The following is a 26594-nucleotide window of genomic DNA, read 5'->3' on the forward strand; positions in this document are numbered from 1 at the left end:
TTTTTTTTGCCTTTTTTGGGGGGGGTCACACCCAGCGATGCTCAGGTGTGACCCCCCCAAGTAGTTCCCTGCTACTCCTGGCAGTGCTCGGGGAACCATATGGGATGCCGGGGATTGAACCCATGTTGGCCGCATGCAAGGCAAACGCCCTCCCCACTGTGCTGTCGCTTCTGCCCCAGTGCTGGGGTTTAAAAAGCCCCTGGGTCCCCCAACTCGGGGATGGTGGGAGACAGTGATGTGAGACCCCTGTGTCCCCCCTCAGGCACTAGCCGTTGGGCTGAGCACGTTTGTCTGAGTCCAGGAGGCTGGTTCACCCCTTTGCCTGGGACGCTTTTCACACCTTCTCCCGTCTTGAATCCCAAAGCAGACGTAAAACCCACTCGCCGCAATCCCACATCAGCCCCAGCTCCGAGTGGGCTGTTGACCATGATGGTGAAAGTTCGGTCCACCGAGTCGTATCCTACAAGGTGTCAGCAATGGCCCATCCTCATCCCCTTTCAGACCCTGAAATGCCGACTCTGGGCCCTCCCCTGTGAGTCAGGAACTGTGTCGGATGGGACGATGCCTGCCTCGAGGCAGTCCCGGGAAGCTTCCTTCAGGAGCCGACCAGATGCCCCACCTCTGCTGTGGGCAACGGGGAGCCGGTGTGGGAGACCCAGCAGCTTCCAGTAGTACCACGGCTGATGTCGCTGCCGTGGGCTGTGTGGCCGTTTGAACTTGGCACTAGAGACAGACCCACAACCAGTGTGCTGGGGAGGGCCGGCATCCCGGGCCCCCGAGCCTTTGCAGGGGCCCACGGCCACTCCGGGGAAACCCTGGTCGCTCCAAACCTCCACCTCGGAGGGGGCTCCTGCTGCCCCACCCATGGGGCTCCCCGTGTCCCATCATCCCCCGGGCCTCAGGGTGACCCCGGACAGGCCGTGCTCTCTCTTCCCTCGGACCAGGTTCTCACCCTCACAGACTCCCCCAGCTCAGAGGGGACAGGCCCTCTGATACGGGGGTATCAGTCAAGTGTCCCCGAGCCCTGCATGTGCCCGACCCGGGGCTCAAACACTCGACTCCTCTCCAGTGCTCACCATGCCTTGGGGAGTTGGAAAAGACCTCTCAGAAAGAAGAGAGCATGGTTACCCTCCGTCTGCACCACTGGGGCCATGTTGGAGTGGCCCACACAGCAGCAATCAAATACCAACATGGGCAGGGTACGAGCTGGGAGGCCCGAGGTGCAGGAACTGCACAAGGCGCAGGAACTGCAGAAGGCACAGGAACTGCACGAGGTGCAGCTTTCGGGCAACAATGGGAGGAGGTAAGTGAGGGGCAGGGCTGCTGGGTTCTGGGGCTCAGCATCATTCCAGGTCTGAGGAATGTGTGCGTCCAAGTACACGCAACATTGCCAGGGATCTTCCTCCCCTAGCCGATCACTTTGTTTTTTTCTGGAATTCCCACGTAATGGGGCAATCTGCACTTTCTCTCCCCCTGGCAACTGGAATGGGGAGAGGGAGCGGGAGAGCGGGGGAGTGGAGAGATGAATCAGCCCCTTCGGACCCGGCCTGGGCTGGTGGGGCTGAGGCTTCATGCGAGGGTCCCGCTTCCCTGGGACTTGGCTGCCAGCCCCCAGCCCGGGCCAGGCGGGAGCCAGGGGGGTGTTGGGGAGAATCGTCTCCCGGAGACCCCAGAACAAGCGGTTCAAGTCACCCACGTTAAGAGGAGCCCTCCGCGAGGTGACTCATGCGGAGAAGCACAGGAGCGCTGCGCCTCAGAGACGAAAACATCCTTCCAGAGGGGCTGGCGGCGCGTACACAGGGATGTTAAAATTAGAACAGCCGCGTTGGGGTTCTCGTAATTAGAAATGCAGCCGGTGCCACAGGAATCCATAATGGGCCTCCTCCAGGCTTCCGAGGGGGAGGCTGGGGTCAGCGTGTGAATATTCATGAGGTGCCAGGAGAGGGTCCCTGGGGGCTGCCGCTGCACCGCTGCGAGACAGGGGGGGAGGCTTGTGCGGTGCTCCCTGCTTGGCCGCTCACCAGGTGAGTCTCCGGCGTGCCCAGGCCTGCCTGCTCCCCCAGCCCAGTCTTCCCTGCTATGGGTGGGCCCTGCTGGCAGAGCCGCTAGAAGAACCAAGTTCCGGAGAGGAGATGGGGGGGGGGGGTTCGGGAGGGGTCACTCTGGGCCACTCCCCAGTGGAATCAAGCCTGCGTGCAAGTGTGGGTGGAGGGTGAATGGGTAGATAGGCACGGGTGGAGGGAGCACGGGTGGAGGGAGGGAAGAAGGGTGGGTGGATGGATGGGTGGGTGGATGGATGGGTGGATGAATGAATGGATTTGGTGGGTGGATAGGTGGATGGATGGGTGGGTTGGTGGATGGGTGGATGGAAGGAGGGTGGATTGATGGATGGATGGATGAACAGAGAGATGGATGAAGGATGAAGAGTAGATGGAGGACTGAAGATGGATGAGTGGATAGAGGATGGATTGATGAATGTATGGGTAGATGTGTAGACAATGGATGGATGGTGAAGGATGGATGGATAAAAAGTAGATGATGGATGCATGGAGGGGGATAGACGGAGGACGGATGGCAGAGGATGGGTGGATGGCTGAAGAGTGACTTGATGAATGGATGTGTGGATGAATGGAGGATGAAAGATGAATGGATGGAGGGGCCCGGGGGCCGGGATGGTGGATGTGGGCTCTCTGGTAACCCCTTCCTTTTCGTGGGCAGGGCTATATTAAGACATCTGTAGGTCCCATTTTGGCATACCCACCCCAAGTCACATCAAACATATTAACAGGCACCCACATGCCTCATTAAATAGAATTTATATATAACTACACAAGGGCTGAGTTGAGATGCAATTGACTAGTTGACTAATATTATGTGCTGTGAACATTTAATTAAACATTTACTCATTCTGACACCCCAGTGCTGTTTCCTCGCTCCCCCTCCTCCCCCAGCAAACATGCAGGGTGCTCCCAGCCGCAGGCACGGTCCTCGATACTGTCTCGGAGCACTGACGGCCCTGGGCTCCTGCCTGCCAGAGGGGAAAGTTGGCTGAGAACCCCGCTCCCGACCGAGTTACACTCACGGCGGGGGCGGGGGGTTATCCGCTGTGACTTGGGTTCTAGTGATCAGCCCCTCCTTGGAGTTGTGCTGGCTGACTTCCAGGCTATCTCTGGGGAGTTCATGGCCCCCTACACCCTACGGCAGGAAGTATTCTTCGCTCCAGTTTACAGATGCGGACGGAGGGCAGGGCAGAGGGCTGGTGGGGAGAGGACTCCCCAGCTTATGGCCACAGTGGACGATGTGGTTTATTCCTCTCTCTGTGCTCAAGGATCGCTCCTGGCGGTGCTCGGGACACCCTAGGGGGTGCCAGGGATTGAACCCACGTCAGCCCGTATGCCAGGCGAGCACCTCGCCCGCTGTGCTCTCTCTCGGGTCCGCGACTTTTCCATTTTCGACACACGTTTTTCTAACAATGTTTCTCGTTTCGTCGCGTCTGTATTCCAGCACCGTCATGCAGCCACAGCCAAATTCCCGAGGCAGGAAGCGGGGCTGCGCGAGGACCGTTATCTGCGCCGACCAGGTGCTGGCGTTCTCCATGTCTTTCCCTTCTCTCCTCAGCAGCCTGGAAAGGGGGATCAGTCTCCCCACTTACAGCTGGGGAAGGAGAAGCTGCGGCGGGTGACTCGAGTGCGTCGGGCTTGACTCGCTCTGTCATCAGTGGGACGTGGCTGGGCAGGAGCCTTGAGTGCCCTCTCCGCCCCCCCCATCCGTCTGTCTGTCCTGCCTTCTGTTTCCGTCCGTCCCTGCTCTCCCGCCAGGTCAGGTGAGGACTTGCCCGAAGGTGGGGGTATGGGTGAGATGTGCAGGGGGCGAAGAGACCCCTGCCTCCTGCCTCTGCGGGCACCTGGAGCCCCTCGGAGCTCTGGAAGGGGCACTGGGAGGGCACGTGGGCTGCCCAGTCTGAAGCTGAGAGACAGCGGGGCAGTGAGAGCACAGACGTTTCTTCTGGATCCTTCGTTCCTCCACCAGCTGGTTCCTGGGCGCCCCCTAGAGGTGGAGTATATAGGCTCCCAAGCAGCCGGCTGGGGACGCCCTGCTTGTAAACCAGACCCAGTGGGGCGCTCAGCGCCCCCAGCCCACCTCGGGCGGGCTCTGAGAAGGTCAGACTTCTTCATGGAAGCCTCACTGGTATTGTGGGTGTTTCTTTTTTTTTCCATTTTGTCTTTTGGTCACACCCAGTGGGATGCTCGGGGCTCACTCCTGCCTCTGTGCTCAGGGGTCACTCCTGGTGGGGCTCGGGGAACGGTATGAGGTGTCAGGGGTTGAACCTGGGTGATCTGCATACGAGGCAAACGCCCTCTCCACAGTACTATGGCTCCGAGCTTGGACTGAGTTTTTCTTTTACTGGTTTGTGGTGTGGGGCCAGAGAGAGGGGACAGCAGGCAGGGTACTGGCCTTGCGTGCAACTGACCCAAGTCTGAGCCCTGGCACTCCGTATGCTCCAGGAGTGATCCCTGAGCACAGAGCCAGGAGTGATCCCTGAGCACCAGTGGCTGTGTTCCCTCGCAAGGAAAGTCCAAACACACAAAAAGAACCTGAGTTGTTTTGGGTGTCATTAACAGGCCCCTACGTGAAACAGGTGTCACTAACAGGCCCACCCTAGAAGGGTACAGTTCAGTGGCTTCCCACACAGCCCCGGTCTTACAACATCACTGCGGTTCCATCGCTGCTTCCCCTGGCCCCATAAAGAGACACTCACAGGCACCGGGGGATGATTCACTGCAGCAAGTGGTCTTCACAAGGGGCCCAGCTTCAGTCCCCACAGGGAAGAGGCCCTGAGCCTGCGGGTGTCATCTCCCACCCGAAAGTGGAAAGGAAATACTCGCCCTGCACGCCCCAGCCCCACCCTCCGCCTCTGCTCAGCCCAAAGCAAGCAAAACTCTGCTTCCTGTCCGTATAGATCTGTCTCCTCAGGGCTTTCTGATCGATGTCTGGTCAATCAGACAGTGACACACGGGCTTTCGCGACTGACTTCTCCCACTGAGCGGCGTGGCTTCCGGGTTCCTCTGTACAGTTTCATGAGTAAATGCTTTTTAAAAAAAATTACCAAATAATATTTGTTGAATTGAATCTCCGCATTCCATTTATTCATTAACCAACGGGTGGCTGTGTGCAGTTTCCTCTTGGTAGCTGTGATAAATGCGTAGTGTGGACATGCACATATGAGTTTCCACGGGGACGCATGTTTTCAACTCTCCTGATTCGGGAGTAGGAGGTCTAGGTCGTATGGTCTAGGGGCCGCCACGTTGGGAGAAACGCCAGCCCTCTCCCCGGGCAGCCGACTCCCTGCACCCCACCAGGCGCAGCACCAGGCCAAGCTCCTATGGCCTTGCCAACGCTGGTATTTTCTGTGTTGTTTATTTTCACCAACCCCGTGGGGCTGAAGTAATAACTCTTTGTGGTTTGCATTTGCATTTCCCTGATGGCTAATGATACAGAACCTCCCTTTATAAATCATTATATTGCTGTTGGAGCGGTATCTGTTCTGATCTTTGGCTTGTTTTACATTGAGGTACTTGCCTTTTTAATTACTGAGTTGGGGAAGTTCTCTATATACTATAGAAACAAGTCTCTTATCGTATATGATTAACAAACCTTTTCTCTCTCTCCCTGGGGTTTGCCAGTTTAGTTCCTAGTGAAACAGGAAACTTTGATTTTCAAGATGATAAGTTTGTCTGGCTTTTCTTTGACGTTTATGGCTTGGGTGGCATATGTAAGTCGCTGTGGTTTTAATTTTCATTTCTCTGATGACTATTAATGTCAGGCACCTTTTTATTTATTTTTATTTTATTTTTTTGTTTTTATAGAGTTGCTCATGATGTTTATTACATTCAATATTCTCACCAATCCCACTGCCATTGCGTCTTTCCTTCACCATTATTTCCAATTTTCCCAACCACCACCCAAGCCTGCCCTAATAGCAGGCCCTAATTTATCTTATATCACTTATTATGAATAATTCACTAAAAATGATCAAAAAAGTTTTTCTTGGAAGACAGTGTGTGAAGATCGTTGTATCTCACCCTGGAGCCATTAAGTGTCAGGCATCTTTTTATGTGCAAATTTACATTTGAATATCTGCTCTCAGAAAATGTCCTGTAACTGCTTATTCATTGTTTCATTGGGCTCGTTACCTTATAAGAGCTCCAGTTATGGTTTAAATACATGTTCTTTGCTCAATATACAGTCTGCAGATATTTTCTTCCATTTCTCCTTCCTTCCTGCCTGCCTTTAGCTTTTGTGCCAGGCCTGGCAACATTCAGGGCGAGGGGCTGGAGCGACAGCACAGCAGGTAGGGCGCTTGCCTTGCACGCGGTTGACCCGGGTTCGATTCCCAGCATCCCATGTGGTCCCCTGAGCACCGCCAGGGGTAATTCCTGAGTGCAGAGCTAGGAGTGACCCCTGTGCATTGCCGGGTGTGACCCAAAATCAGAAAAAAAACAACATTCAGGTGTGTAAAAACACAAAAAAAGAAAAAGAGAGGGGGAAAGGGGGCCGCGCGGGGCACCACACCGTGGGCACTGGGCACAGGGCAGCGGCGCTGTCTCTCCCGCCGCCCGTGTTCGGTAGTCTCCAGCCGCTTCCCCCACCCAGGGAGGTTGATGGCGATGACGAGGCAGGCGAAGGAAGGAACAGAGCCAGGCTGGATGGTCTCAGTTGCAGTTCATTCCATTCTCCTCTGATTCTCCTCCTGCTTCTCCCTCCCCCAGGCTACTTCATTCTCCTTCTCCTCTGGATCTGGATCTTGATCTGCCTTCTCCAGATCTGGCACTGGGACTGGCCCCCAGCCCACTCTTTCAGCCTAGTTCAATCCCCAAGCATGAGGGGTTGAGGCTTACACATAGGTGTGGTCACAATCAACAGGGTAAAGTTCTTTCCCTCAGGGGATGCTGCTTCTAGGACAGATTCTCCTTCAGCAGGACACCCGCCTCAGAGTGGAATCCCATGGGTGTGTTTCTCCTCTCCTTGTCCAACTAACATATAAGCATTCACAATATTAATCATCTTGTATGGACATAGCAAGAGATGCATTAAGCATATAGAATTGCTCTCCTGGGGTCATCTCGATCTCAGACTACAGTGCTCAGGCCAGATTAGTCTTTCCTAGCCCTAGCAGGGTCCTAGTCTCGTCGTTGCTTTTGGATCATGACATGACATGTCCATGACCAAGCTCTTAACTTGTAGTTAAGCATTAGGCACTTTGGCCAGGCCCATCTCGATGCCAGGGTAGCACACAACTCACCGCTTGCCCTGGGTCCGTCCTGTCCCTCGACAGGACCCTGATTTTGGGGGTGCTAGGAAGTAAGGGCAGCTGAGGCTTAAGTCGAGAAAGCAGATGCCTGGGAGTGAATAATATTTGAAGCCAATTAAATCCCATGTTACCAAAGCATATTAACAACTGTCTTTCTTTGTCCATACAAAAAGGACATTGTTTTAAAGTAAACTATTCAAAAGACACAAGGAGAGGAGAAAAGCAATCTTAAGTTGTAATTTCAGTGTCCTAGAAAGGTTTGACCTTACAACTTAACAGAATCTGATTAGGGGAAAAGCTGATAAACTGGTAGAAGTGGTTACAGATAAACAAAGGAATGGAAGTGACTCGGGAGCACTTTGATGGGTGTGACTGATATACCTAAGCTCCTAGTGGCAAGGGGAGCAGGACATACCAATGTAGTCTAGAATTCTTTAGAGATTATTACCAGATAAGCCCAAACTCTGTGGCAAGGGAGAAAGGACAAACCAATGATATCCTACATTCAGGGCTAAATTCTGGCTCTGCACTCAGGGATCACTCCTGGCGGGGCTCAGGGAACATGTGTGTGTGGTGCCGAAGATCAAACCCACGCTGGCCACGTACAAGGGAAGCGAAGCTCCCAACCCATTGTGCTATTGCTCCAGCCCATGTTTTTAAGTGTCTTTTGAATATAAAGGTTTTTTTTATTATGATAAAATCCTATTTATTGATTTTTATTTATGGTTCATCTCTCTTTGTTGTCGTACTGAAGAAATCCTTACCAAGTCTCAAAGTCATTTAGATTTTCTCCTATTTGTCCCTAAAGATTTTTTTTTTTTTTTGGTTTTTGGGTCACACCCGGCGATGCACAGGGGTTACTCCTGGCTCTTCACTCAGGAATTACCCCTGGCGGTACTCAGGGGACCATATGGGATGCTGGGATTAGAACCCGGGTCGGCCGCGTGCAAGGCAAACGCCTTACCCGCTGTGCTATCGCTCCAGCCCCTTGTCCCTAAAGATTTTATATATTTCTTACATTTTACATTTGTGTCTACAATCTATTTCAAGTTAAGTTCTTTCTTTTGGGGGGTGTGGATCACAGCTGGCAGTGCTCAGGGAGTGGGGCCGTGTTTGGAGCTGGGGACCCAAGCGGGGGTCTGTCGGATGCCAGGCAAGTGCTTTACCCTCTGTGTAAACTCTCTGGGTCCCCCAAGATAATTTTTGAAGATTTTCTTTTTTTTTCTTTTTGGGTCACAACCAACAATGCACAGGGGTTACTCCTGGCTCTGCACTCAGGAATTACTCCTGGCAGTGTTCGGGGGACCATACGGGATGCTGGGGATCGAACCCGGGTCAGCCGAGTGCAAGACAAATGCCCTCCCTGCTGTGCAATCGCTCCAGCTCCAATTTTTGAAGATTTTCTGAGGGACAAAATGAGTTCATTCTGCATGTGGACCTCCAATTGTTTGTTTTGTTTTGTTTTTTCTTTTTGGGTCACACCTGGCGATGCACAGGGGTTATTCTTGGCTCTGCACTCAGGAATTACTCCTAGTGGTGCTCAGGGACCACATGGGATGCTGGGAATCGAACCCGGGTCGGCCACATGCAAGGCAAACGCCTACCCGCTGTACTATTGCTCCAGCCCCATGGACCTCCAATTGTTTCAGCAACATTTATTGAAATCCTTTCCTCTACAGTGATGCCTTAGTCTCTGTTAAAAAAGTGAATCGACCCTCTGTGTATGGGTCCATTTCTGTCCTCACTTCTGCTCTATGGACCTTCACCTTTGCATCCATGTCACTTGTTCTGATCTCTCCTGATTTACAGTAAATACTGAAACCAATGCATGAGAGTTCTTCAGGTTTGCTTCTCCTCACGGCACTTTGAAATGGGTGTTTTGATGGGATGGAATGCTCTGTGAGTTTTATTCCTGGTTCTGCCTACTGTATACCACAGTGTCAGAGTGTACCCCTTCTCCTCACAAGAAGAATGTCTTCTCCTAATAAACAAAAATCAGAGGACCCTCAACCACGTAAATGCAAAGAAAAGAATGGAGAAAATTCCTTCCAGATTCTGTGAAAACCCATTTTTGATGTGAACTTCTATACCCAGCTAAACTGTCAGTCATTGGGTTGTGGGGAGGGGGTTGGGGGGATGCAAAGACCTTCAGACTTGGGGCAGGCTTCGGAGGCCTGATCTCGGGCTGTCTCTGGGAAAACTGCTGAGGGATGTATACATTAAAAATGAATCCAAGAAAGAGAATTCACGTACACGGGCTCCAAGAAACAGTGGCCCCCGTCCAGAGGAGAATGCCAAGAAATCTGTGATAATGGCAAAAAAGCAGGCTGAGAAAGCAGCCAGCCCGAATTACAACAGTGAGTCAGATCGTTCTGGAGGAAGGCTTTTAAGGGGAAAAATAAATAACCTGCAAAAAAAAAAAAAAAGATACATGATCTTAAAAGAGGCTGAATGCGGCTAATAAAAGAAAAATTTAACAAAGGGTCTTAATATGCTTCCCCTTCCCCTTCTCAATTTTGTGTCACCTTTTTCCTCATCTGAGTGCATATTCTCCAGGGTTCAATTGAAGCGAGTTGGTCTCGTGTTTGTGTTCTGATAGTGTTGGGGAAGTCAGTGATTGATTTACAGAGTCGCGCTCAAGTCCCGTGAACCCTAACACGGGGGAAGCGGAGACTCTGGGGATAGTCGGGAAGGAGGGAAGAGGAGGTTGTTACTGGGAGCTTATGGGACCAGCACCCACATGGGCGGGGCCAGGCGGCATATGGAGGAGCACTGTCCTGGGAAGGGGGACAAAAGTTTGGGTGAGACAGATGTCCCCAGCAGGGCAGTATCTCAAGAATGACCTGATGTGAGCTGTCACTTGCCAAAGTGCCTGGCCAGTGGGACGAGAGAGCCTTGGTTAAAGGGGTGCAGTTGGGTCTCTGTGTATGTGTGTGTGTGTGTGTGTGTGTGTGTGTGCACGCACGCGCGTGTTTCCCCACCGAACACCACAGAGGGTTTTTTTGTTCATTCTCCCTCCTTAGCCGGAGTTGAAACAAGAGAGTCGACACTGAACATGCACATCTGACGTTTGTTTTGCCCGTAGCTTTTTTTTTTTTTTCTTTTTGGGTCACACCTGGCGATGCACAGGGGTTACTCCTGGCTTTGCACTCAGGAATTACCCCTGGCCGTGCTCAGGGGACCATATGGGATGCTGGGATTTGAACCCGGGTCGGCCGCGTGCAAGGCAAACGCCCTACCCACTGTGCTATCGCTCCAGCCCCATGTTTTGCCCGTAGCTTTGAAGCACCTGGCTTTAACCCCGAACTGTCCACCTGTGCCAAGTCTTCCTTTCTTCTTTTGATTTTTAAAATTTTATTTATTATTTGGGGGCAGGTTTGGGCCACACCTGGCGATACTCAGGGGTTCCTCCTGGCTCTGCACTCAGGAATCAGTCCTGGCAGTACTCAGGGGACCCGATGGGATGCCGGGGATCGAACCCGGGTTGGCCGCGTGCAAGGCAACCGCCCTCCCCACTGTGCTATCACTCCAGCCCTAACCCTTCCTTTCTTGAACTAGGAAACCTAGGAGGTGTGAGGCCAGGGCTGGGAGGTGCCCAAAGGACTGAAGGGCAGGCTCTTCACGTGGGAGACCTGGGTTCCACCCCTGGCACGGGATGGTCAGCCAAGCACCGCCGAGAAAGGAGATTGGTCCCTGAGCAGTGCCAGGGAGGGCCCGGAATGAACTACACGGCAGCAGGTGACTGAGTCACAGTCCAGCCTCCTGTCCGGAGAGGAGGTCAGTTTGCTCACCATACTTGGGGTCTGGCTAAAGTTCAAAGCTGGGGAGACAAGAGTTGGGGTAAACAAAGTTTGGGGAACGGTGGCTGTGCCAGACCCTCATCCCGGTGTGGCAACCCCCCCCCACCACCACCACCACTGAAGGAATTCAGGGCTTCCCTGTTTGGAGCGGGACTGGGTGTTGAGTAGAGACTCTCAAGCTCTCTGGTAAAGAATAAAGACAAGCTGGGCTGGGAACCCGCACAGAGCCGGCAGGCTGTGTCCCTGGTACCCTCAGATTCATCCTCAGATGTGTGTGCATCCACCAACCAGCCGAGGACTGAAACACAACCAACCGCCGTGGGATAAACTTTCCACCAATCCGCACAGCACTGGCTGAAGCCTCATTTACATAGGGCGGAGCTGAAGGGAGTCTCGCCCCGCCCCTTAGCGGGTCTAAGCGGACCTGTTCCTGCGCGTTCCACCACCCCGTTTCAAGTGCTGCCTGGGTCTGTACACCGCAGGCTGCAGTTTTGAACGCCAAGCCGTGGCACACTGGCCGTGAAGCTGGAGCACCCAGCCTCAGGGCTGCTGAAACTCCCCCGAATCTCAGCAGGTCCCAGATCCCACCCTTCTCTGGCCCCAGAGTGAGACTCTGTCCGCCACCAAGTTATTGCCGAGGCGGGTACACGCAGGCGCTGCACTGCCGCCCGCTCCCGGCACCCCTGCCTGCCTTCTCACGATCTCATGGTGCTGGGAGTGGTGACGTCGGGCCTGAGCCACGCCAAACGCTTCCTTTCTGCTGGGCCGGTGCTCACAGCACCCCCGGGGCATTCTTCTAGCACTGGGCTCGTGATTCTGGGGACCCAGCGTGCAGCGAGAACGTGCGAGGGTCACGGATCCAAGCATTGAGAGAATCACCTGGTGGGTCTCTGAGTGGGAGGCCACGCGACTGCCCAGATGGCAGGAGTCTCTGCCCAGAACAGCATCTGTCCCCCTGGCAGAACTCCGCCAGAGTCAGGCCCTCCGCCGTGGACACGCAGGGTGTCCCCAGAGCCTGGCCCTGGGCCACGCTTGGTCACATCTGTGACACGAGGGGGGTTTCTTTGCGGGGCCCAGCCCTGCGTGTGAACCGGGAGACGGCCGCCTGTGGTCTCATCACCTGTGGGCGGCTGACGTGCTGGAACATGCGGTTCTGGGGATCTGGCTATAACTGGAGCACCCCCAAGAGTCAGGAAGGGAGGTCGGAACATGAGTAAGTCCGACGGCAGATGGCAAGTCCGCGGTGGCTCGCTCCCCTCCCTTCTCCCCTCTAAGGTGGAGGAACTTGGAAGGAGCAGAGAAGCGGATCATACATTTCCCGGTCGCTCCTGCTCCCAGGCGTCAGACGTTGGCTGTTTGGCTCGGGGCTGGGAGCAGGTGGGGTCCAGGGCACAGCACGGTCCCAGCCTGCCTGTTGCCACCTTCTGCCCTTGACTTGGCCTGGTCGGGCAGCTCCCGGGGGGCAGAAACAGGGCCTTAGCGCCAGCTCTCACCTGCACAGACCCACCTTCGGAGCCTGGGCCTGGCATGCAGGCGGGCCTCTGCCTGCTGGGTGGGAAGAAGCAGAGGCAGAGCGGAAGCGCGAGCTCCCACTCACAACACTGGGGAGGGGGCGAGCGGCAGGCGAATGAGGGGGGCGGGCCCCGGTTGGGGGGAGGCTCAGCTGTTTTATCTTCCAAAGCTGTGAAAATGAAGTTATAATAAAGGGGGAAACGCTGGTGGCAGCTGGGACGGCAGCCTGGAAGACAGCTGAAGGCACATTCGGGGGGCGCGCCCTGGTTGTCCCGGGGCGGGGAGCACAGGCACAGAAGGGGGCGAGGCCCCAGTCCAGCCCACTTTATGCAAATGAGGTTTCAGCCCATGCCGTTCTGATTGGTGGAAAGTTTGCAGAAGTTTCACCTGATTGGTCAAAAGTGGATCTTGGGTGGTCTGGGCAGGTGTGTCCGGAGGTACCTGGGGCCTGAACCGCAGGATGGATGGTTTCCTGCCACCGCCCAATCAGCTGCTCCGTACGCTGTCATTAATCTGGGCCAGCCACTAGCGTTAACTGTCTTCCCTCTCCCTGTGGCACTCCCCCCAAGAGCCAGGGTCTCAGGCCTCATCCCCTGATGAAAGGTTCCCGGGTACTTCAAAAGCCCGGGACTGTTACAGTAGCGCCACAGCCACGATGGTGTAGGTTAAATGTATAATCAACACAATAAACACTTAAAGAAAAAAACTCACACAAGCAGGATAGGGTATAATTGTGTTCTTCACAAAACAACTCCAAGCTGTGTAAACATTCATTTCCAGAGCACTATTACTGGTTGTGTAATGAGAGAGAAGCTTCAAGTTCATGGCTGAATTTTCATGTAGGGCGGGAGAAGGCTCAAAGGGCGGGGTCCATGTGGGTGGGGGGCCACTGAGGGCCAAGAAAAAGTTCTCTTTGGCTATGGAGTGTGTGTGTGTGTGTGTGTGTGTGTGTGTGTGTGCACGCACGCATTCCGCTCTAAGGAACCTGTTCTTGGCAAAGCTGACCACTCAGGTTGCCCATTGGTTCCCCTTCCATTGGCCCCTGCCCTGGCCAACAAGAGGCCAGCGTAGGATGGAAACTAGGAAAATGGCCACCACCAAAATGCACATTATTACGAAGTTGTGGGATCTCTCTCCAGATCTAGGTAAAGCTTTGCCCTGAGGTAAATTTATAGTCTCAAGTGCATTTACCAGAAAAAAAAAACAACCATAAACTTCAAGTCACAAAGATAGTAAAAGTTCAGCACCCTTGAAATTTGGAGTAGAAATTTTACTTTTTTAAATTGGAAGGTGGTGGGTGGACCTCAGTCCATGGCGTTCTGGGGGCCATGTGGTTTCTGGATGGAACTGGCTGGATGGTTCTCTGCGTGCAAGTGCCTTAACCCTCTCCCGCCCAAGCAGCAGGAAAAAAGAGAACACTTTTTTTAAAGAGAACACGTTGCACATAAAAGAGCCTCTACCCCCACAAAAAAAAGGTCAAGAAATAGAGCACATGATCACAGAGCGAAATAAGTCCCCAACGGGTCAGAGAGACAGTACAGCGGGAAGTTCCCCCGAGTCCCGCCAGAAGTGCTCCCTGAGCACAGAATCAGGAGTCAGCCCTGAGCACTGCCGGCTGTGGACAGAGACACACTTAAACAAACGCCGCCAAGGTCTCCATGCAAGTGTGCACGTGGGTCAGCGGCGCTCGGTCGGCGGCTCCCGGACCTCGAACCCGGGTGCCGGCGGCTGGTGTGGGCCGGGCCCGGGTCCCGCGCGCGCGTGGCCGGGGCAGCCGCCAAACTTCGGGCGAGTTCGCTCGCCGCGTCTGCAGCCGCGCCCGGGACCGGCGGCGGCGGGGGGCGCGGGGAGCACCTGCTCCGCCGAAGGGAAAAACAGACTCTCGCCCGGACACGCGGGCGCGCCGGGAAGCCGCGGCGGGGGCCGGGGGCGGCGCGGGGCCGCGGCCGGGGCGCGCGGGGCGGGTGCCGGGGCGGGCGGCGCGCGGGACCCCCGGCCGCAGCCCCGCGGGGCGGGCGCGGCGGCGGTGGCGGCGGCAGCGGCGGCGGCGCCGGGGGCGGGCGCGGGAGGCGGGAGCCCGAGCCGAGGCGGGGCCGCGCCCGCCCCGCGCCGCCGCCGCCGCCGCCGCCGCCGCGCCCCCCGGGCCGAGCCCCGCGCCGCGCCGCGCAGCCGTGGCCGCGCCGCCGCCCGCTCGCCGGAGCGCGGCCGGCCGGGGCGGGCGGCGGGCAGCATGGCCAGCGCGGCCGAGCCCCCCGGGCGCGCCGCCGGGTACCTGCAGGAGCTCACCCGGATCGTGGCGGCGCAGCAGGAGCTGCTGGCGCGCCGGCGGCGGCGCATCGAGGAGCTGGAGCGCCAAGTGGCGCGGCTGAGCCGGGAGAACGCCGGCCTGCTGGAGCGCCACCGCCGGCACCTGGCCGCGTGCGCGCGGCGCCCGGACCCCGGCCCCGACAAGTAAGCGGCGGCCGGCCGGCCGGGACCCCCGGCGCGCGCCCCGGGGGAGGCGGCGGGGGGGGGCGCTGCCGCGCGCGGCGGGCACGACGTGGGCGCCCGCGGCCCGGCCCGGGGGGCTCGGGGACCGGCCTCGCCGAGGGGCGCGCTCCGGGGACGAGGGGGTGGGGGCGCGGGGCCGCGACCGCGCGCCCGGGGCAGGCGGGGAGGGGGCGCGGCGGGTGCCGCGCCGCGCGGGGAGAGACGGGGCGAGCGCCCGCGGATTACGCGGGGTTATTCCGGACGGGGATTACGAGGGGGCCGCCCCGCTGCCCCGCGCCCGGCCGCCCAGCCCGCCGCCCGCGAGCCGCGCTCCGCCCGGGGTGCGGGTGACGCCGGGTGAAGTTGTGCGAGCTGTCACTTCGTGGTGCGGGCTGGGGCCGAACATGAATAACTGTGACGGGGGGAGCGGCTGTGTCCGCAGCTCCGGGAACGCTGCCCCCGCCCCCCAAATGCTGGGGGAGGAATGAAGGGGCTTCAAATTCCGGTGAGGGGGTGGGGCTCATGACCCCCCCCCCCAAATCTAGGCCCCTGCTCCCAGGTGTGTGTCTGGGGGTGAGGTGGTGGCGGTGGCTCGGTCCCTGTATCCTGCCGGAGCTCTGCGCTGTTTCCCGGCTCCCGAGGCAGGGGAAGGGGGACCCCTGGAGGCTCCCGGAGGCGGGGGTGGGGGCAGTACCCCAGCTCCTGCGGTGCCCCCCTCTCCTGCTCACCCGCGTCCCCGGACGCTTCGTGCTTCACCCAGGAGTGGGTGTGGGGTGCCTGGTGCTCCTTCCCCAGGGCAAGGACTGGAAGAAGAAGGGGGGCTGCCCCGGTGGGATGTCAGCCGCTCAGGGCTCTGCGCCTATTTCGAGGGGAACTGTGGCACCGTGGCTAGCACCTCCCCACCGCCCTGGGGGTTGGGCTCCTGTCTAGCCTTCAAAGTCACCCCTGATGAGCATCGTGGGGACAGCTCGAGAGAGGCCGGAGCTGTCCTGCCCGCGGGGGAATCTCTGTGGCGGCTCCCCGGGGCGCCTGGGGGAGGGCCAGCGCGCTGCCCGGACTGACTGGCTCCGTGGGGTGCGGCTGAGGCCTTTGGAGACTGTGGTGCCAGCGCAGTGCAGCCCAAGTTCTAGGGGAGCGCCTCTGGAGCTGGGACGTGCACCCCAGTGTCGGGGCGGGGTCCCGGGGGCTCAGCAGGAGAGGGGCGCTCCTCCTTCGGCCAGGACTGCAGGGCCCGCCTTGCCCAGCCCCGCTCGCTGATAACCTTGAGCGCGGCCAACTTTTACCGAGTGCCCCCGTGGGCACAGCGGCTGCTGGCGGTGCGGGGGCAGCAGAGGAAGCAGCGAGGGGAGAGCGGGTCAGCAGCGCTGTGCCGGCCACTGAGCGCGTGGCCCGGCCTCTCTGCCTCAGGATCTTTGCTTTTGGCCTTTGCACTTGGCCCAGGGTTGTGGGAGAGCCACACCGAGGAGGAAGCTAGTATACAGTCGGCGCCTAAGGCATGCCGGCTTCTCTCCTTCCCAGTCACATTCTCATCCCCCCTCCCGCCTTTTGGTGGGGGTCATCTCATCTGGCAGTGCTCAGGGCTTATCCCTGGCTCTGTGCTCAAGGGTCACTCGTGGGCAGTGCTCGGGGGACCCTATGCGGTACCTGGGATCCCACCCAGGGTGGCAGTGTGCACGGCCAGCGCCCTGCCCCGTTGCACTGTCTCTCTGGCCGGACTGACTCATTGCTCTGGGGCAGTGAGCAGGGGCAGGAGGTGGGTGAATTTGCCCCCCGCCGGGGCTGAGCCACGCGAGCAGCCAGGACAGGCGGGCCAGGGCCTCGGGTGCCCCCCTGCAGCCTGGTGGGCCCCGGCCCTGTGAAACGCAGCGTAGCAGCATCCCAAGTCCCAGCGTTGGGGCTGGTGCTGCTTCTGGTGACGACGGGCTACTTAATTGCTTCTTTCTCAATTCTGACATCAGAATTCACATCCCACGGCTCGCCGGCGAGTCCTGGTGTCTCTAGAACCCGCTCTTCCGGGGATGCCGGGGCCCCCAGAGGGGTCAGGTGGGCGTTGGTTGAGCGGGGGAAGGCTGGGGAGTGAGGAGACCCCTGCGCTTTGTCTCGGAGGCAGCTGAACTGAAGGGGAGCCCCGCCCTGCGCCCCCCGGGCAGTCCTCGTGCCCACCCAGCACGGGTCTCTGCCGTCTGCCGCCGGGTCGGCCTGGGCTGGGGCAGAACTGGAACAGGGCGACGGTGTCCAGGCCCCTCCCCCCCTGCTGTCCTCAGATGACCCCGGGGCCCCACGTGACCGGGAGCCTCCAGAGCTGGGCGCCTCGGCCGTGCGCTGACCCACGGGGTCCCGAGCTTGGGCCCACCCCGGCCAGGCAGGAGCCGCCCCCGGGAGCCTCGGACCCGGGCCCGCCAGGCTGCCCGCAGACGGCACCGTCGGTCAGTCAGTCGCAGGGCTCGGAGAGCCGGTGGGGGCAGGGGCCTTCCCCGTCCCTCCAACTCGAGGCGGCGCCGCTCGCGTGGACATGTCCCTGGCGAGCCGGTGACTCACTCCGGGAGCGCTTCCGTGACGGGGATGCAGCAGGAAGGGGCGAGGGCGCAGCGCGGGGGCGGTGCGAGCACGGCCCTCCCGGTGCCCCCAGCCCTGCCCGAGACACCAGGCTCCCCCTTGTCGCGCCGACAGCGTCGGGGGGTGCTCAGGCCTCCGTGCTCCGGGGGCGGCTTCCGGCCGTCGGGGAAAGGCCGTCCTGTTCCTGCGGCCGAGATAAGGGGCGTGGGTGGGCGGGCGGCGCGGGGCAGGCGTCACCGCCCAGGGAGCGCGAGCAGAGGGGCGTCTGCGGCTCTCCTGGCCCCACCAGCCCGGCGCCCTCGCCATCGCGGACGCCTCTGGCCACCGGGAGGCAAACGGGCAGCGGCAGAGCGAGGAGAGGGGCCCAGAGTGCGGGCTGGGGGCTTTCAGCCTGGGGGGCCGCTCTGGGCCGGGCCAGGACTCGGCAGGGTCTGGGTGGGCAAGCGGGCGGGAGGGACAGGCCGGCAAGGGCAGGCCGGGAGGCTGCAGCGCCGCGTCGAGGCCCGGAATTCCGTGGGCAGCAACAACTGGTGTGGACGCGGGCCAGGCGGTCGCAGAAGCTGCTCCACCCGCGGTCTGGGCTCCAGCCCGCGAGAAGATAGAGACTCGCGAGAACACGCAGGCCCCGCGAGAACATGGAGACCCCAGGAGATCGTGGAGACCCCGCGAGAACATGGAGACCCCGGGAGATCATGGAGACCCCGCGAGAACATGGAGACCCTGTGTGAACAAGGAGACCCCGCGAGAACATGGACACCCCGCGAGAACAAGGAGACCCCGAGTCCCAAGCCTGCCGGGCCAGTCCGCGTGGGACGAACGCTGAGCGCGGCTGTTTAATCAGAGCTGCAGCCTTGAGCTTCTGGGTGTTTCCGCAGCCCCCACGGCCCTGCCCGGGCCGCCCCTGACCGGCATCCGGCAGCAGAGCCGGGTGTGTGCGAGATTCCGGGCGGGCCTTAGCCCGGGGAAGGCCGAGCTCTGTGTGTGTGTGTGTGTGTGTGTGTGTGTGTGTGTGTGTGTGTGCGCGCGCGCGCGTGTGCATGTGTATGCGTGTGTGCATGTGCGTTTGTGTGTGCACGCGTGTGCATGTGTGTGTATGTGATGCCTGTGTGTGCGCGCATGTGTGAGCTCGCCGCGTGTGCCGGGTTCAGGAGGGGCAGAGGTAGGCGTTGCCGGCCCGCCTGGCATTGGAGGAAGCCAACCATTTGGGCGTCCCTTGGCGGGAGGACTAGCTCTGGTATTGAAAACGCTTCGGAGGGTTGTTTTTCCCCAGCGTTTCATTTAGAAAAAATTTCAAATAGGAAAGTTGAGAGAAGTGCACGGGCGGAACACCCCCCAGGCGCGGCAAGGGAGGTTTTGCAATATTTGCTTTGTTCAGCCCTTGGCAGCCCGTGGGGGCTGGAGCCGCGAGGAGGAGCTGGCCTTTATGGAGCGCGCTGGTTTCCCGGCCTTGATTCACTGACTCTTCCGGCCACTCACTCCGCTCCCTCCTCCCCGCCCTCCTCCCAGGGAAGAGAGGGCAGGACCCGCCTGCCGGGACAGAAAGTGGGACCCCACAGGGAGTGGCACCAGAGCAGGAAGCAGATGGCCTCCCTCGGGTACATCTTTGGAGGCTTCCTGGAGGAGGTGACATTTTCAGCTGCGCTTGAGTAAGATACAGGGGAGGAGGAGAGTCTGAAGGCAGGGGTCGGGTGCTTCGGGGCCGGTCTGAAGGAGTCAGCTGAGGCCAGCCTGTGCTCTCAGGCCCCACAGGATGGGACCGTGGTGGTGGTTAGCACCCCTCTAGCTGCCACCCGGCCATCCTGTCTCTAGGGATGTGGGATGGCAGGTGTAGGGAGTTCTCGCGGGGTCTCTCTGATCTCCCGGGGTCTCCCACTTTACAGAATGAAAAGCCCACTCTGGGAGGGGAGAGGGGTTTGCCCCCAGACAGCCGCTTGCAGTGCCTGTGCAGCTCCAGGCCCTGTGCATGTGCCTTGTGACACACACGTGCACACACACGCACGCACACACACACACATGCATCAGAATGCGTGTGTGATGGTTCAGGGCGTCTGGGGGCAGCTTCCAGCTTCCTGACTGGAAATCTGGTCTGACCCTCATCCCGTGCTCCCGGCCACTGCTGGGCGGAGGGAGGGCTTGCTGTCGGGGCCCTCGGAGCAGTGTGTCCGAGTGGGGGGAGGGAGCCCCCCAGCCCCCCGCCTCCCTGCTGGAACACGGGCATTTGCTCGCGCTCGGAAAGCTCTTGGGGCAGCCCCAGGCTTCTACCCACAGTCATCGGTCACACCGGGACACTTGGTTGTTGCAGGGGGTGGGGGTGGCATCTGGGCCTCACTTCTGTCCCCGCCCTTGGCCCCCACGAGGGCCTGAATTTCCTGCCGGCTGTGCGTGGGGGGTCCCAGAGAGTGCGGCCCCGCTGCGCCGGGTCAAGAGGGAGCAGCCGTGCCAGGCGTCCCGGGAAGTTTCCGGACAGTAGCTCAGGGCTGGGGGCCCCGTGCGGATCCCACCAGGCTTCGGGGGCGGCAGCGGGTGACCCCTTTTGCCCCCTTTGATGTGATTCTGGAAGCCTGGAGGGGCGGGGCTCACTCCAGGGAGCCCCCCGCCAGGCCTTGGTGGGGAGGGTCAGGGGTCCCTGCAGAGTGCCGTCCGAGGTGTGTCCCTAGACAGCTGGGTGGGGTCTGTGGGGGCCGTGGGTGTGCTGCGGCCTCTCCCCCCGTCCTCCCCCCAGTTCCTCCTCCCGGGGGTCTCCGTGCTCTCGCCTGCAGAGTGGGCTGGAGCATGTGGCTGCTCCGTGGAGCCCCCCTCTCCCCGCCGGCTGGGCCCCCCTCGCTTCTATTGCAGGGGGAGTTGATGTCAAGGATGTCAGGGAAAGTCGCAGCGTTTAGGACCAGCTGACGGGTTTAGGGCCACAGCTGGGGTGCCCTGGGTCCCTCGGGGCGGTGTTCAGGGATCTCGGTGCTGTGAATGGAATCAGGACTTCCTGCCGGCACAGCTGCTGCTCGCCCGTGAGCTCATGCCCTGGCTGACTCTGGGGGTGGACACTTCTCTCCGCTCTGTCCACTGTCTGCAAATGTCACTCACTCTGAAGCCAGGCCTGTGCACGGTATCACCACGATCCCTTTCTCTGCCCCCGTTACTGCTGCTTCTCTGTATTGGAGACATGATATTGTAGAACCAAAGGGATGGTTCTTCACAAAGGAACCGGGGGCCAGGGAGGTGGCCCAATGGGCAGAGCACAGGCTCTGCGTGCGGGAGGCAGCTTCAGGCAGCTTCTCTTGCTGTGCCGGGTGCCCCAGCACCACTGGGAGGGACCCCAAGCACTCAGGAGTATGAACCCCAAACCAAAGAAGAACAACAGAGGCATCTAGAATGTTCCACCCATCTGCCCTAGCCTGTTGCACACTGCTCTCTCTAGTCACCCAAGCTGTGTCAGCTCCACTTCCGGCCAGCTGGACCCTGCCTGCTGTGCCGGAAGCTGGGCAGAGGCCCCCGTGGACCCCTGTGCCCTGGGTCTCCCCACTGCAGGAGTGAAGAGACGAGTTCAGGATGTGAGGGACACTGTCTCCTCACAGTGGTGCTTCCGGCCATTGTCCCTTGCCCAGGGCGTCCAAGGACATGCTGGCCGCGGCTGCACTTCAGAGTGGCCAGCGCATCCTGGAGCCCTGGACTGTGTCCTCGTGAGGGCTGCCCTGCCGCCCATGCCGGCCGCCCCTGCCCAGTGCTCTGGCCTCTCCATCACCGCCTGGCTGCCAGACTGTTCCGTGGGACCCGCCCGGGGGGGGGCTCCTGACCTTGGCTGCGTGTCTGTTGGGCGGCGTCATCTCCGTGGACGGACCGTGTTGGGTTTGGGTTTGGGATCACTCCCCGCGGTGCTGGGCAGAGGTGCCAGGGGTCCCACCTGGGCCTTGCTGGGCCCAGGCTCCTGTCTGTGTGCGACCCCTGTGTCCCGCCGACGTGTCCGGCTGACGTATCCACCTCTGGCGCTTCCTGTCCGGAAGCCGCCCCTGGGGTGGGCCGGGCACTCGCTCCTTCGCTTACTCTTCTCCGGGCAGCCTCGCCCCTTTCTTGCAGTTTTCAAGTTCTTGTATCTTTGAATCTAAAGTGAGTTTCCTGCAGATGGAGTAGAATTGGATCTTGTTTTGTTTTTTAAATTCTGTCAGTCTGTGCTGTTTTTGTTTGGGGGCCACACACGGTGACAGGCGTTCAGGCGAGCACTGGGGGTGGAACCTGGGTGTGTTCCAGCCCCGCGATCTGGCCCCTCAGCCCAGTTTGCGCCCCTTGGTGGGAGTGTTTGATCTACTTACATACAACGTAACTACCAACGGTCTAGGGTTGCTTACGAGGTCTTGTCAGTGTCTTAGATCTTTTTTGTTTATTTGTTTTATTTTTGTGTTAGATATTTTCTTTCTCTTTACTTTTTTTTTATTTTGGGCCACCCCTGACGATGCTCAGGAGTGACTCCTGGCTCTGCCCTCAGGAGTCACTCCTGGCCGGTGCTCAGGGAACCTATGGGATGCTGGGGATTGAACCCACGTCAGCCGTGTGCAAGGCAAACGCCCTCCCCGCTGTGCTATCGCTCCAGCCCCCTCATGTTAGATATTTTCTTTTCTAGTTTTCGGGTCACACCTGGCAGTGGTCTGGGGTACTCCCAGCTCAGTGCTCTGGGTTTGCTTCCAGTGGTGCTAGGAGGAGCGTGCAGTGCCAGGGACTCAGCCCAGTGGCTCCTGCCACTGACCACTCTGGCCCCTGGACACGTGCCCAAGGCATCTTCCTTCCCGCTTCTTTCTTTCCGATCAGAATAAACATCCCGGCATCCTGCTCACCGCCAGAGAGGGTGAGGCCGGGAGGACCTGGGCGGGAGGGAGCCGCCCAGCGTGTGCTGGCCACTGGGCACAGACTCGCCCCCAGCCGGGCCTCGGGAGCTGGCTCTGTGGTGGCCGGAAGGGACCCGCCTCCTGCTCGGCTCCATGTGGAGGGAGCCGGTGGCCTGTGCTGACCGGTGTCCCCGGAGCACCCCCTTGGCCTCCGGGACTCTGCGGGGCCGGCGGGGCTCTGCAGGCCGGCTCTTCTGTCCCCTCCACCACTGATGTCATCTGACGGGATTCGGGCAGCGGTGAGCTGGCCCAGGGCCCCAGGGGCCTCGCTCAGTGGCAGGGGACTGGCCCGGGCTGGGCTGAGTGTCCCCGTGTGGGGCTGCTCACCGCGCGGGCCCCGGGGCATCGGTGCCTTCCGCCCGCCGGGCCTGCCCTCCTGCCCCGGGGTGCCCTGTCCTGAGTGTGCCGGGCCCCCCTTCTGGAGCAGCCGGGGCCCAGCCGGGCCCTGGGGTGGGCGTGGAGCGGCGCCGTCGCCCGGGGAGGCTGGCCCCGCGTGCGCCTCGGCCCCCGCACTCGGAGCTGTATTTTTAACTGCTGCCATATGGCGAAGCAGCCACAACAAGCCGGGCGGGAGAGGGGCCGGCTCGGGCCTGCCTGCGGGCTGCAGCCTGGACAGCCCACGGCGGCGGCAGGACCAGCCGCACCACCCCTGCCTGGGGGGGCGCCCACGGCCCCCGGCCTTGCACGTGCTGGGGGCTCCGGAGGGCTCTGGACAGCAGGGGCGGGGGGGGGGGCGGCTGGTGTGGGCGCTGCGCGGGGCCCGGCCTTCCTCCCCCTCAGCCCGCGCTGGCGGCCACAGCCTGGTTCACTGCGGCACACCGGGGTCCCGCCTCGGGGCCTCCCCTCAGGGCACAGCATGCCCCCATGGCCCTGCCCCACCCACGGGGACCCTCGGGAAAAGCCCCCTTGTGTCCCCGGAGCCTGCAGCCGCCAGCCGCCCCATCAGGCTGGTGCCCCGCCCCCTCCCGCCCCACCCCCTCTGTTGCCCACCCGCCAACTCAGGCCAGGTGTGCGCCTCGGGTGCCTTTCCCAGCACAGGGCGGTCCCCCCAGATCCCACGCCATCACCGATCCCCCCAGATCAGCCTTCTAGCATGCCGCAGCCCCCAAGGCTTGGGCCTGCAGGCTGAGCAGTTACAGCACAGACACGCTGGGGGTGGTGGGGAGAGGGTCTCGGCGAGGGCTTGGGGTCCCTCTGCGGCGCCCGGCCCTGCGCGTGAGGGCGGCTGCCTTGGCTGTGGTGGGCCAGGTGGTGGCCGCGCCCTCGCGTGGCTGCAGGAGCCGAGGCAGCAGCTCGGCGCCCCCAGGTGTGCCTGGTCTCGGCGCCACCCTCGTCCCGGGGAGGACACAGGCTCAGAGTCGGGCTCTGCTGCAGCCCAGGCGGGGACCTGGCGGGGACCAGGCAGAACCGCGCTCTGGGCCTCCTCACGGAGGAGACCCCGGCCAGGAGACACGGCGTCTGGGGAGAGGCCCGGGTCTGGGGGCGCCGGGCCCCGGTCTGCTCTCTCCTGTGGGCCCGGCTTCCCTCCGGCCGCTCTCTCCGCATCAGCCCTGCTGGGCTCCCCCTGCGTGTCTGCGGCCGGCTCTGAGCGGGGGTGTGAGTCTGTGCGTGTGCGTGAGGGAGAGGGTGCGTGTGGGAACGTGCAGATGTGTGACTGTGTATGTGAGTGTACGCGTGTGAATGTGTGTGAATTTATGAGTCTGAGTGTGGGTGTGCGTGTTAGTGTGTGTCAGCATGTGTGAGTTTGTGTGTCTCTCGGCATGTGCATGAGAATCTGTGTGAGTGTGCCTGTGAGTGTGAGTGTGTGAGCGAGTGGGTCTGGTGTGTGAGTTGAGTGTGTATATGTGAGTAATGTGTATATGTGAGTGTGAGTGAGCGTGTCTGGGTTGGTGAGCTGTGTGTATGCGTGTACATGTGAGTGAGTTTATATGTTTGTGAGTTGTGTGTGTGAGCATATGTATGTGTGAGTGAGCAGGTGTGTCTGTGTGTGTCGGTGAGGGGGTTTTGAGGGGGCTCAGAGGGGCGGCCCCTGGGAGCAGGTGTGACCTGGTGTCTCCCCTGTGAGGGTGGGGTAGCCCTGAGGGCGCCTGCCCCGCCCCACCCCTTGGGGGTGTGTCCTATAGGAGGGGAGCCCGTGTGTGTGTGTGTGTGTGTGTGTGTGTGTGTGTGTGTGTGTGTACGCGCAAGCGGGCCCTGTGGGTGGGGCTGCCCGGCTTTGGGACAGTTTCTGTCCCTGAGTCTCTGCTGGTGTCTGTCCTAGAGCTGCGTCAGGAAGGGGCTTCGGGATGCTGGAGCCCGGGGCCAAGGTGCTTGCGGGCCGGGCGGGGATCGGGCTGTCTCTCCCCGGCCCCCTGGGTGGCACAGCTGCAGGGGCAGAGCGGGGTGTGGGTCTGGGGGGAGCTGGGAGGGCGAGTCCCCCCTGCAGAGCCGTGTGAGGGGCTCAGGTGCCCCGACAGTGGCCGGCACGCCTGGCCTCCCTCCGTACAGCTGTGGCTGGGGTCAGCAAAGGGCCGACCCTGCCCTCTTTCCTCATTCCCCTGGACAGCCAAAGGCCAGGGCTCCGGTATGGACGGCAGCGTGTGGCTTCATTCTCTCTTGTCAGAGCCTGGGGTCAGCCCAGTTCAGGGACCTAGGCCTTGTCCCCATAACCCAAAGTGGCTGCCTGAGCACCTGCCATCAGGCCTACTTCCTCGGCTGGCAGGAGGAGGGGCGAGGGGCAGAGGAAAGCCAGGCCCTGGTACACGCTCCCTTGAAGCTGCACTGCCACTCGCCACTGCCACGTGGTCACACGCAGGTGCCCAGAGCTTGGGTCAGTCCCGACTGGGCCCTGGCGGCCGCCTGCGGGTGGCCCTGGCCGGGGTCAGGGAGCCTCTGTCCAGGCGACCCTGCGACCAGCACGCCTCGGCCTGCGCCTTCCAGACAGGCTTTCCCGTGGCCCTGGGTCTCTCTCAGGCACCGCCTGGCCTCCAGAACCTTCTCCCCAGACCCCGCTCCCTCCCTTCCCCTCCTCCCCGCCTGAGGGGTGACAGGGCTGGGGGGTCCCAGGCACTGTGGCCTCTGACCCAGCCCAGCCTGGCCGTGCTCCGCCACGCGGCTTCTCCTCACTCCTCGGGGACACGTGGAAGCTTTGGGGGGGGGTCTCACATCGTGGGTCTCTCGGCCCCACCAGTTTGATGCTTCCTGGGGGGGAAACTGAGGCGGAGGTGAAAGCACAGGGCTCCTTGCGGGCTCCCGTGCCCAGGCCTTCTCCCCTCCCGGCCCCTGCCCCCCAGCTGGGGCGGAGCCTTCTCCCCACCCCGCCACCCCCACCTCCCCACCCCCCGCTCCCCACAGCGGCCCAGAGCTGGTGGCCTCTCGCCGTCGGTCCCCACGGCCCTGTGCTCCAGTGACAGTGACAAATGTCCCTCTCCCGCTGCAGTTATTAACTCGGCTTCCGAGGGGCGCGGCCGTGACTGTGACCGCGCTGCTGAGTGTCCCGCCGGCCCCCGGCGCAGGGTGACTGCGGCCCCGCTGCCTCTCCCTGGCCCCGAGGCAGAGGCCCCCGGGGCCTGTCCCTGCTCCCGGGGCCCTCAGTGTCTGCCCCGGGCAGCCCAGAGCCCTGTCACCCCTTCCTGCCCCGGGCAGGATGTCCCCGGCCCGGGGTGACCCGGATGTCCCCGGCCCGGGGTGACCTGGATGTCCCCGGCCCGGGGTGACCCTGCAGCCTGTCCCCGGGGGGTCCCCCAGCAGCTCCCAGCCGGGCATGGGAACTCCCCGGCCTGAGCTGACCCCTGACCGTGCTGCCCTCTCTGGGCGGCCACCGCCCCGGCCCACGCCCGCGGCACTGGCACCCCCGCGGCCCCGTCCACTGTGAGCGGACCCACCCCGAGAGCACGGGCTGCGGCGGGCGCCCCGCAGAGCAGCTGCCCTCGGGGGGCTGCCCGGCACGGGTGGGGCCGTTTCCCCTGGAGCTGCACCAGCCTGTCGCTCCGCCGGTCTCCAACCGGGGTCTGCTCCCGCGACCTCCCTGAAGTGCTCTTTGAGGCGCCTGGTGATGACACCTCCTCCAGGAAGCCTTCCCGAAGGCTCTGATGCCAC

The 26594-nt window shown here is 60.9% G+C and overlaps 1 protein-coding gene and 1 long non-coding RNA gene across 6 annotated transcripts in view; both read left to right on the forward strand.

The window, feature by feature from the left end:
- Positions 1 to 1668: 1668 nt before the first annotated feature.
- LOC129404300 (uncharacterized) lies at positions 1669 to 5164 on the forward strand. The gene is made up of 3 exons (XR_008629820.1): positions 1669 to 2024; positions 3505 to 3823; positions 4623 to 5164. It is a non-coding gene; the product is annotated as an uncharacterized LOC129404300 (long non-coding RNA).
- A 9674-nt stretch (positions 5165 to 14838) lies between these two features.
- IQSEC1 (IQ motif and Sec7 domain ArfGEF 1) overlaps positions 14839 to 26594 on the forward strand; it is a 201654-nt gene continuing 189898 nt past the window's right edge. For 2 of the 5 annotated variants that reach the window (XM_055137200.1, XM_055137201.1), the window contains exon 1: positions 14839 to 15075. In XM_055137200.1, coding sequence (XP_054993175.1) covers positions 14855 to 15075 — 221 coding nt within the window. In that variant the 5' untranslated portion in view covers positions 14839 to 14854. The remainder of the gene's footprint in view (positions 15076 to 26594) is intronic. The other 3 variants (XM_055137208.1, XM_055137209.1, XM_055137207.1) reach the window with 2 other exon arrangements.

Source organism: Sorex araneus, chromosome 4 (genome assembly GCF_027595985.1).
Source record: "Sorex araneus isolate mSorAra2 chromosome 4, mSorAra2.pri, whole genome shotgun sequence".
In the NCBI taxonomy this organism is placed as follows: Eukaryota; Metazoa; Chordata; class Mammalia; order Eulipotyphla; family Soricidae; genus Sorex; species Sorex araneus.